Source organism: Physcomitrium patens, chromosome 23 (assembly GCF_059467195.1).
Source record: "Physcomitrium patens ecotype Gransden chromosome 23, ASM5946719v1, whole genome shotgun sequence".
Lineage (NCBI taxonomy): Eukaryota > Viridiplantae > Streptophyta > Bryopsida > Funariales > Funariaceae > Physcomitrium > Physcomitrium patens.
This window is the reverse complement of record NC_143432.1, coordinates 14563887-14573363: the sequence shown is the minus strand read 5'-3', so window position 1 is coordinate 14573363 and position 9477 is coordinate 14563887. Positions and strand designations below refer to the sequence as shown.

The 9477-nt window shown below is 42.6% G+C and overlaps 2 protein-coding genes across 4 annotated transcripts; one reads left to right on the top strand and one right to left on the bottom strand.

Annotated features, from left to right (window-relative positions):
- Nucleotides 1–220: 220 nt before the first annotated feature.
- On the bottom strand, nucleotides 221–5213 carry LOC112275825 (formamidopyrimidine-DNA glycosylase). Its single transcript, XM_024506502.3, has 10 exons — nucleotides 4478–5213; nucleotides 4056–4107; nucleotides 3518–3575; nucleotides 2841–2909; nucleotides 2541–2666; nucleotides 2309–2359; nucleotides 1993–2070; nucleotides 1548–1647; nucleotides 1366–1400; nucleotides 221–1256 (listed from the first exon to the last, which is right to left on the bottom strand). Exons 1-10 carry the CDS (start codon nucleotides 4704–4706, stop codon nucleotides 489–491), a joined length of 1566 nt encoding a protein of 521 aa, XP_024362270.1. The 5' UTR covers nucleotides 4707–5213; the 3' UTR covers nucleotides 221–488.
- Nucleotides 5214–5589: 376 nt separating this feature from the next.
- LOC112275826 (homologous-pairing protein 2 homolog) lies at nucleotides 5590–9249 on the top strand. 3 transcript variants are annotated; one of them, XM_024506503.3, is made up of 6 exons: nucleotides 5590–5943; nucleotides 6139–6164; nucleotides 6631–6898; nucleotides 7326–7396; nucleotides 7765–7953; nucleotides 8516–9249. In XM_024506503.3, the coding sequence occupies exons 1-6, from the start codon at nucleotides 5916–5918 to the stop codon at nucleotides 8606–8608; spliced, it is 675 nt and encodes a 224-aa protein (XP_024362271.1). In that variant the 5' UTR covers nucleotides 5590–5915; the 3' UTR covers nucleotides 8609–9249. The 3 variants fall into 3 exon arrangements, with proteins under 3 accessions (XP_024362271.1, XP_024362272.1, XP_090102537.1); XM_024506504.3 differs by having other exon boundaries at nucleotides 5830–5943; nucleotides 6567–6898; XM_090246411.1 differs by having other exon boundaries at nucleotides 5831–5943; nucleotides 6488–6898.
- Nucleotides 9250–9477: the final 228 nt, after the last annotated feature.

Here is a 9477-nt window from a genome sequence, read left to right as displayed (position 1 = left end):
AACGATGTGCCGTACTTCTGCCCCAGGGATGTCAACGTCGCTGAGGACCAACTCCGCTTTAGCTCAGGAGGAAAAAGTGCTGGATTGTCTGGGCAGCCCCTTGGTAGCGACATGAATTCGAGACAATGACTAAAAGATTTCTCAACCCAAGGAAATATCCGGGTCACGACTAATGCATGCACGGAGTAAGAGCAAGTACATGAAGATTATAGACGCTTCGTACATCAATTATTTGTACTTGATTCCACGGCACATAGAGACAGATCATAAACGAAGACGAACTAAAAAAAAAAATTAAAAATTAGCAGTCTCGAGTTACAGATAAGACGTCTGGTAAGCAACACAAAATACAGAAAAATTACGCTGGGATAGTTAATGCACCGGTATATAAACATGTGCACTTCACCAGCAAGGACGTACGCTTAAACAACCATCTAGCTGTCCGTATGTTGCCAATGTTGTCAATGTTAAAAATGGATCACAAGAAGTCAGCTGGGAGCTTTGGTCTTTGACGGGCGGCCTCTTTTCTTGGGGGTTAGAGTGGGTACAGCATTTTCTGCAACCTGAGTTAAAACTTCAACGTGACCATTCTTAGTGTCCGCGAGTTTGGCTTCGGGATCGGATTTTGTCTTCGGAGGTCGACCTCTGCCTCGTTTTGGACTAGCAGACCCCTCGTCACTTAACCCCAACTTGATCTTCTTGATAATCTCCACCTCTTCAGCTGCTTCGGGTTTTGATTTTGGAGGCCTATCCCTACGCTTGGGCGTTCCCGCTCCGGCCAGTTTATTAGGTGCCTCACCTGCGTCCTCCACTCCACTATCGTCGTCTTCTGAAGTTTTTTCTCCTTCCTTAGTTAGGACCTTAGTTTGAGTATCAGTTTTTACCTTGGGAGGTCGACCTCTTCGTTTGGGTTCAGAAAGACTTTCCGTGCCAATTTCCTCAGTGTCTACTTTTCCTTCGCTCGAGGTAGGTTTTTGCTTTGAAGGTCTACCGCGCTTCTTCGCTCCAGCGGAGCTCACAGCGGATGGCGTAGAGTTCACTACATTGTCCACTTTGTGTTTTGGAGGTCGTCCCCTACTGTGCTTAGGCTGTGTTTTCATTTCCTTGTCGGCCGCTACCTCACCAACTGCAGGGTCTACATTCTCATCCGTATCGGTTTCGTCGTGAGGGATATCATGTGCAATAGCTGCCTTCCTCCTGGCTCCTTTCAATTCACGTCCACTATACTTCTGTATATTGGGGACATAAGCAGACGTCTGTGCCAATAAATGGGGTTGTCAGCGGAAGGAGAAAAAATATTAAGTGTTTACTGGTACCACTCACTGCAGAGGAATAAGCAGAATCTAATTCTAAGAGCAATCTTACCCTCCCGCCGACGGTTACTGTCTCAATCTGGTTTCCTGTAACAAAAATAAAACAAGTTAACTAATGTTGAATGACAGTGACGAGGTGACACACTTCAGGACGTTCCAAGAAGTGACTGTTGCAACTCAGATAGTAGATCAGCCTAAGATCAGCATAAGGTGCAAATTAATTACATTAATTACCTCTAATCTTCCCTGGCTTCCTGTCCCAACGATGATGAAATATCCAACTCCGAGGAAATTTCTCACTGTCTGCATGAACAGAAACTGCCTTATCCAAAACCTACAGCAAGTTCCCAAAGCAAAACAGGAATAACCTCGATCAGTAAGTATCAAGCGTAGGCACACCAATTACATTAGACTAAAATAAAGTTGCACAATCATATTAACCAGTGCACAATACCGCTATTGTGAGGTAAGACAGGATTATCATGCACAGTTCCCGATAAAATGACTCCATTAATGGAGTTTTTGCATTTGGAGACGGAAATTCTATCACGATGACTGGATTTAGAACAGAACTAATGAGCACGACGGTAACTCGTGATCCCTAACCAGTATTCAAAGCAAAATTATTCATCTAGGTCAACTATACTCATAGAAAAGAAATCTAGAACTTAATTTGTACCACTCTGATGGCGGTGTGTAACCTGGTGCACTCCTCGTCCTTCAATGAATTGGCCGACTGCTCTGGATGAATTTTTGACTGAAAAAAAATGCCTCAAAACTTTAAGATCACGAAACTCATGTTAAAGACATCCATGCATTGGACAAGGTGATAATTGCATATTTACTCATGCAACTGTAGTTCACATCGTACACCACTTTGAACCAGGGTGAGCCACTCCCGATATATAACCAGATTAAATCAAACAAACCACTCATGAACTGTTAGGACAAAGAGCTTATCCTGTTCCAAAATATTAGTCAAGCTCAACGAGTACCTGATAAAGCACTTCATCTCCCACCCAATTTCCAATGCCTGCAAGAAAGCTCTGTATTCACAACGACCCCACGACATTACTTCAATGCGAATTATGTCAAGGAAGGCAGGACTTGAAACAACTATTTTCCATGACAATTTAAAGTAATCGTATAAGCACACTAATCATTGACGCAAACATCATACGACAAGGATGCATCGCCACACAAAAATTTAGGACTGCTATTCAGTACCTGATCGAGAAGAAGGGCTTTAATGGCTCCTTTTTTGGTTTTGAGAGCTTCAGTGAAGTCCTTCGCACTTGGAAGCTCAAGATATGCATCCAACCCCAACTCAGAAATTGGCGGCTCTTTTGCAGGCTGCAAAACACGTGTAAAAAAAACAGTCATGATGGTCACGAGTCTGAGAGGCTGACAAGCTAGTAAAAATGAGGTAAGAGAATCAAATAAATGAGATATTTTATACAACTTGGAATTCAAACTGCGTGACACTTGAAGGCCAACATTTCATAATGCACGAGCGAGCATACTTACATCGTCGAGTAGGCGAACACGAGCAAAGCGACGTTTGTCAGTAAATGCCACCTCCACTCCAGTGTCCAGCTGCATTTCATCATCCCACTTAAGCTTTTCCAATAACCCAGTACCACCAACGATCTCAACTTAGTGAGACAAGAACAATAACTTCCTCACGAAATAATCTTAGGTTCGCCAGATCCAGCAAACCGGATATTCAAGTGATCAATAATTTGTGGCATCCCCAAGACGTGGACTTCTACAAACGAAAAACAATGTAAATACATCTGGGATTTTCAACAGCCTATACCCAATTACAATTGCACGGTTCTCAAAACAATGAATATATTTGAGCTTCAAGAGTATCATATGTAATCCATGTCATGCATCTGAAAAAATCAGAAAAACTAGCTACATTATGTTCAAGTAGCCGTTAAAGAGTATCATAAACAAAACAAAACAAAACAAAATAAAAAGAGGACCATCACACAGGATCATTTTACGCTCAAATAGAAGCAGTCTGCGAGATGGATCTAAGGCTCGTGTACTGGATTAAGGTACACTAACCCTGACAATTGAAAACTTCATGCTACTTCACCAACACGGTCATGAGTTCAAATGTACGTGTAAAACTCTATGAACATTTAAACCATCTAGGAAGTACTAAACGAGAATCAAAGCCCAGGGATGCACACCTTCAAGTGGACTTTCCAGTATTTCGATGGAAACTCTTCTGTGTCATCGACTTTGGAGCTGCAAAATCCACCCAGGAATAATTACTCTGATGGTCAATGATTTTTTTCGGAAGGAATTGAAGACTTAGGAGATGCACAAATGTTGAAGTCTTTTACGATTTCTTAGCAATGTAAAGAAAACTCTTCGACACTTTGTTTCAATGGTTACACATTATATTTCATGGACTCTGACAATCCAAACAGTAGTAGGACACGATTAGCACATCAAAACCTCTAGACATTCGATCAAGCTCGGGTAAGAACTGAAGTCTACGTTTTACTTGACAGCCTACATGTATAATATGTAACCTCACTTCCCAGTTTTTAGAAAGTACAATCGTCCTTGATAACTAACTACGTCTTTCCTGGTTCGCTACCTTCACCAATAAATCAAGACTGAAGGACACGAACTGTATAGTTTCACCGAAACCATGTTTTACTATAAGCTGTGTCCTTCAGCACAACTTACTAAAATATGGCTCAAATAACTAATATCCACCTTTTATATTGCAGGCCCTTGACGCCCTTGACGACGACAGCACCGCTCATGCCTGCACAGCCAAGTGAATCGGAAACATTACAAAACGCTTCACAAGAAAATGAAGGTAGCCAACCCAAACGACATCAAGACTAGACAGAGCTGAGGGTGTACATGAGCCAACACAAATTGTGCCTCATTTCTCTAGAAATCACAAGGCGGGGAATTACTCAACAAATTGTAAGAGACGATATCGACGGGGTCTGTTCTGCAAGGTCTCAATTCTACATTTAGAAGGTAATGTAAACGATGAGAAGCACCTTAAAAAAGCTCTGCCGAAATCTGAAGGTCTACCGTAACGCCTTTCAGAACAACACCAGCAGCGATTACAACAAAATGACCAGTACAAGCATCGTTGAGGACGAGGTTTGTGAGGAACGGACCGAACTGAAAGGAGGGATACGGAGGAGAATCAAGCTGGAGCCACAAGTGCTTGCCCTTCCGATGGGTCTCTAGAATTTTTTTCCCCAAGAGAGCTTTCTGGAGAGCAGCCGGCGTCACCCCATCGATGACCTTCGAGTCGTTAGCCACGAGGGCCTTCACTATCACTCCACCCAAGCAACGGCTACCCACCAGCACTTTGGCTGCTTGAACCTCTGGAAGCTCCGGCATCTTGAATTCCTCTAAAACTCTCTCCCACACACACAACACGAAAAATAAAAAATAAAAAATAAAAACACCACCACCCTCTCCCTCCTTCCCTCCCGCCCCCGCTCACTTCACATGACCTCTCTCACCAGCCATGTCCCGCAGCGTGTGAGAAACCCCATAAACAACTAAACAGAAAAGAGAGGGAGAACATTGATCCACCGCGACTGCAAATCCCGCCAAAATTCTCTTTTCTGACCCGTGAACTTGTGCACTCTGTGATTCTCAGTACATAAATGATGGTCTAGGGGCACATTGTCTTGGAATACTTTTGAACATCGAACTGTCATTGATACACACTCCATGACATCAACACGACAACCACAACCCGACCTGCACAGTTCCAAGAAAAATAATGTGCGATTAGCTCCTTGGCGACCTTGTCCTCTGCAGCAGCCGGATTTCGCCAAAACCCCCTGATCAGGTCACTCTCCCGGCCCGGTGGGGAGCGAAGGGGAAGGTAGGTTGAAGTGAGAAGTGGAGGATTATGTGTGGTTGTTGCCGTGTAAACATTTTCTCTGCTATGGCGCCCGACATTGCTGCATCCTGACGTGGCCACAAACGTTAAATTTGCTGGGGCCCTGCTCTGAGCTGGAAGGTGGTGAAATTTTGTTGTGATCCCCACCCCCTCCACATCATCTGCCGTGAATCACCTTATAATTATAAACCCCCTTCCATGTGTATGAGAAGTGTGAAATTCGGCGCTGGGTCCATTACTTCTGTTCCCGCCTTCTCTCTCCAATTGTAGGCACCCTATGGATCATCATCCCTTTCTCTCTTGCTCTCGTCACAGAAGCGAGGCAACTTAAAACGAGTCTACATCCCACTACTCTAATCTCTAGCCCGCTACTGAGGCTTGGGTTTAGCAGTTCCCGCTCCCGCCCTCTGTTTGAACCGTGCTGTACACTCTTCCGTGTGATTATGTGATTATTCTACTCGGTGATTATTACCTCGCTGTCAACTGACAGCACTAAGTTTTTAACATGGGCAGAGGAAGTTTTTGTGAATGACTGCACTAAAGTTGCTGGAATTTGCGGCGTGCTGCGTGGCGAGGGTATGCTTTTGAGGCTTTCCGTTATTATTTCGAGTGGAGGGTAATGTGGGTTTCTTTGTGACGAGCTTCGACGGAAGGGGATCTGATCGGAGGATTGAGTGGGTCGACTTGTGGGAATCATGCCTCCCAAGATGGGGAGTGTTGAAGGTAGGCGTGAAATTAGTGATGAATTCACTCTGCGAAAGAATGAATTTCTAGCCAGAAATGCCCAAGTCGTGGGTTATTGTATCCGATTTCTGATGTGCTGTTGAAGTTGTATCGATTGTGCGTGCGTGGCCTGATGAATTCTCTTGGTAGCAGAAATAATTGAACGTGAATGATGTTTCTCGTTGGTTTGTGCAGAAACCGTTTTGAGTTACATAAATCAGGTGCGATTTTGGTCCATAGCTCGAAGCCTGTAGGATTTTTATTTGTGTTGTATGTCCGTGTTAGGTTGGGCAATAATGGTCTGCCGCTTGATGTTCAAATTTTCAGTCAGTGAGTGTTTAATCCTTGGATGATTCTGCTGGAGTTCTATCTTTATTGTGCTTGATTAGGTTTAACAAAATTGGCTAGCACCCCTGGAAATCTGAGTTCCTAAATGTCTGATACCTACTTAATTCCGCCTTTTTGCTCTGGTGTGATATTCTTGAATGCGGTGGTGCATTGTTGTATCAATTGTTGATGAACTTGATAATTATCGTGGAAATAGTTTCGAGTCTCGTCTGCCACAGCTTCGTCAGATTAATTTCGCTTCCTCGAGGTTTCACGAGAGTCTTAGCGGGGTGCAGACCGTTTTTCGTGAATTCTAGTTGATGTTGCGATCTGAAAGCAAATGGAGTTGAACTCTGACAGCAAAACAGACCCCTCAATTCCCAAATGGTAGCGGATGCATTAGCGCAGCATGGCATCAAGAAAGCTGCTGTGCAGAAGGTGATGGATACGCTGGCAGCTAACGGGAAAATTTCGTACAAAGATTATGGAAAACAGCGAGTCTGCTTGGCTAACCAGTCCCAGTTTGAAATACCTGACATCGACGAACTCGATGCAATGAAGAAGGAAAATGACCAATTACAGGCAGATGTTGCAGTTATTCGCTCTCGTGTATCAGAGCTTGAAGCAGGTGTGCGTACCTTTTTGTACTTTCACAAATCCTAACTGGTTCTAGAATGGTTGTGGGCATGTGTCAATCGATTACACAACTTATGGATGCATTTCTGTACAAATTACATCAAAGAAACTGGCCATGATCTCCGTTGCTTATCTCGATTTCATGTGAATATTGAGCATGTATTCAACCATTTGACGTTTCTTCGCTGTCACCAGCGTTTTGTCGTGTATTCTCAATAAGGATGATGAACTTTGTAAGTTACTTTTTTATTTTGTATAACCATGGCTTCTGATCGGGAATGCCATCATTGTTGAATATCAGCGTCGATGCACATTTTGGAATTCGTTTTAGCTTGGCATAGTGTTCAGAGTACACCTGCACCTAGGTATCAATGTGACCTTACAAACTGTAATGACAGACCTTTTGCTGCGAACTGCAGGGGTTAAGTCTACGGAATCCAATCTTACCCTTGAAGCAATTAGGGAGAAGACGGCAAAGTTAAGCTCAGAGGTACGCATATTAAATACTGGTTAATGTGGCTGTGTATGTTTCAGCTTTTTAGGAACATGGTCTAAGGCATTCATGAGCAGGATGCATTATATTCATATCCATTATCAGTCCTAAATGGCAGTGGTCTTATCAAGTAATTCTGTTATATTCCTCGTGGAAGCATACAATGGCAGGTTACGGGATTTGTCTTCAGGTTTTCTGTAAGGGAATTCAAATAGCAATCATCATACTAAGAGAGATGTCCTCCTTGACCAGTTTTTGTAGTTTCTGTTCCTTCAAATATATTTTGAAAATGCAATACTACTTGTTCCTCCTCCCTAACCTTCGCGTACACTTCGTGTAATTTTATTTTTATTTTTATAATGCAGATCGAAGTCATGGAATCAAAGGTAGATGCATTGCGAGGAGGCAGTGTTTTAGTTACACCTGAAGAGCGTCTGGAAGTTCAAGGAACCTACGAACACAGATTGGGGTTATGGAGGAAGAGGAAGAAAATATACCAGGAACTGTGGGGTATGATTACCGAATCAATGACTGAAAATTTGAAGGATCTCAAGGTACCTAATTACTGCCTCTTCTTCATCATATTTTGAAGTATTAAGTCACGTCTTGTACACCTACTGTTTAATTGCACAAGTTAATCCTGGGAACAGTGAGGTTGTTAAATAGATAGGAAATGATGATTTAAATCATCTGACATTTGGTTTCATGCGTCTAACACTTTTTAAAGAGGCGTCTATTATTTTTTTCATTTTCATTTTCATTTTGCTCCCAAGTGTCCTTACTTCTGAAATTGAAGTGCACCAGTCCATCAGGTTGACTTCAGATTGGTGGTTTTATGTGCTGTTGCAATAAGAAGTGGTGATAATGCAGTCCTGTTCACAAATATAGTTAGTTGGAACAGCGAGTAGAGTTATGTAATCCCCATGTCATGGTCTTAAGCTGAATGCATGTTATGATTCGTGTTGATGTTCTAGACCTTCGAAGTCCCTTGAACACACCTTTGCGAGCTACCTGAACAGAGATCCATTATTTCCTGCGCAGCTCATGTTTGTATGACAAAGTATCTCCTATATTTTAGTATGAGCTGATACGTGCTAACGTGAGCTCTGCTTGCAGGAGGAGATTGGTATCGAGACAGACGAAGACGTCGGCTGCAACATCAAGGACCACAGTAATTTGGGAGCCAAGAAGCCGAACAGAGGACACTAAGCTTTACTCCAGATACGAACTTAGATAGAAACAAAATATTGGGAGAACTTGTACGAGGAGACTTCCGCTTGTTTTGGATTACGCCACCTTGAATTTCTTGTACAGCTTAGACCTTCAACTAGTTCCACCTAATTCAATGCCTTCCCATTTCGGAGTGTTTCATCTTCTCGGTGCAGTTGAGCATCAGTTTCAAACTTCTCAGAGCAGGATGGTTCCTCAGCATCATTTGCGAAAGCAGGAGCCCTCCTAAAAAAGGGCTTCGCTTGCAAGTAGAAGTTGGATCAGACAAGCATGACTGTCTATGCTACACTTGTCACCTCCATCAACTTGTGTTGACTTGTGTAGTAGCAGTATCTCCACCAGCATTATATCTCAATTCCAAGATTTAGATGTATAAATGAAAGTAGTCTCTATTCTCTCTTACTCAGAACAGGCTCCATTCTCGAACATGTTATTGGCAGTCATTGTCCTTTCAAGGGGGGTATATCACGGGATCTGTTGGACCTCGTCTTTCTTGTAGTAACAGATTCTGAACGTTTTGGACTCTTTCTTCACATGATTGCTCGTTTGTCTTCTCAGATGTATGGAGCTCGGTATATGAAACTGAATTATATAAACAATGGATCCTTCGTTTCGAATTATACTCGTTTCGTCTTGGAGTTCTTACAGATAAGAATTATATGTAAAGGTGTGTGTATCTCTATATATATCTCTCTCTCTTGATACATGGATAAATATATATATATATATATATATATATGTATATATTCATATATTCAAGATAAGACGACTGGAGCTTCATGGTATACCTAAGTCTTCCACCACTTAGGTGTGGGATTAGTGTCAGGCGGCAAGTTGTTTCAATCAAG

Excerpts from the sequence above, each read along its gene's own strand:
- LOC112275826 (XM_024506503.3), top strand. The coding sequence starts at position 5,916 with ATGCCTCCCAAGATGGGGAGTGTTGAAG. Across the intron at positions 5,944-6,138 it reads CAAGATGGGGAGTGTTGAAG|AAACCGTTTTGAGTTACATA; the intron begins GTAGGCGTGAAA and ends TGGTTTGTGCAG. Across the intron at positions 7,397-7,764 it reads CGGCAAAGTTAAGCTCAGAG|ATCGAAGTCATGGAATCAAA; the intron begins GTACGCATATTA and ends TTTATAATGCAG.
- LOC112275825 (XM_024506502.3), bottom strand. The coding sequence starts at position 4,706 with ATGCCGGAGCTTCCAGAGGTTCAAGCAGCCAAAGTGCTGGTGGGTAGC. Across the intron at positions 2,360-2,540 it reads AAGCCCTTCTTCTCGATCAG|AGCTTTCTTGCAGGCATTGG; the intron begins GTACTGAATAGC and ends TTGTGAATACAG. Across the intron at positions 2,071-2,308 it reads GAGATGAAGTGCTTTATCAG|TCAAAAATTCATCCAGAGCA; the intron begins GTACTCGTTGAG and ends ATTTTTTTTCAG.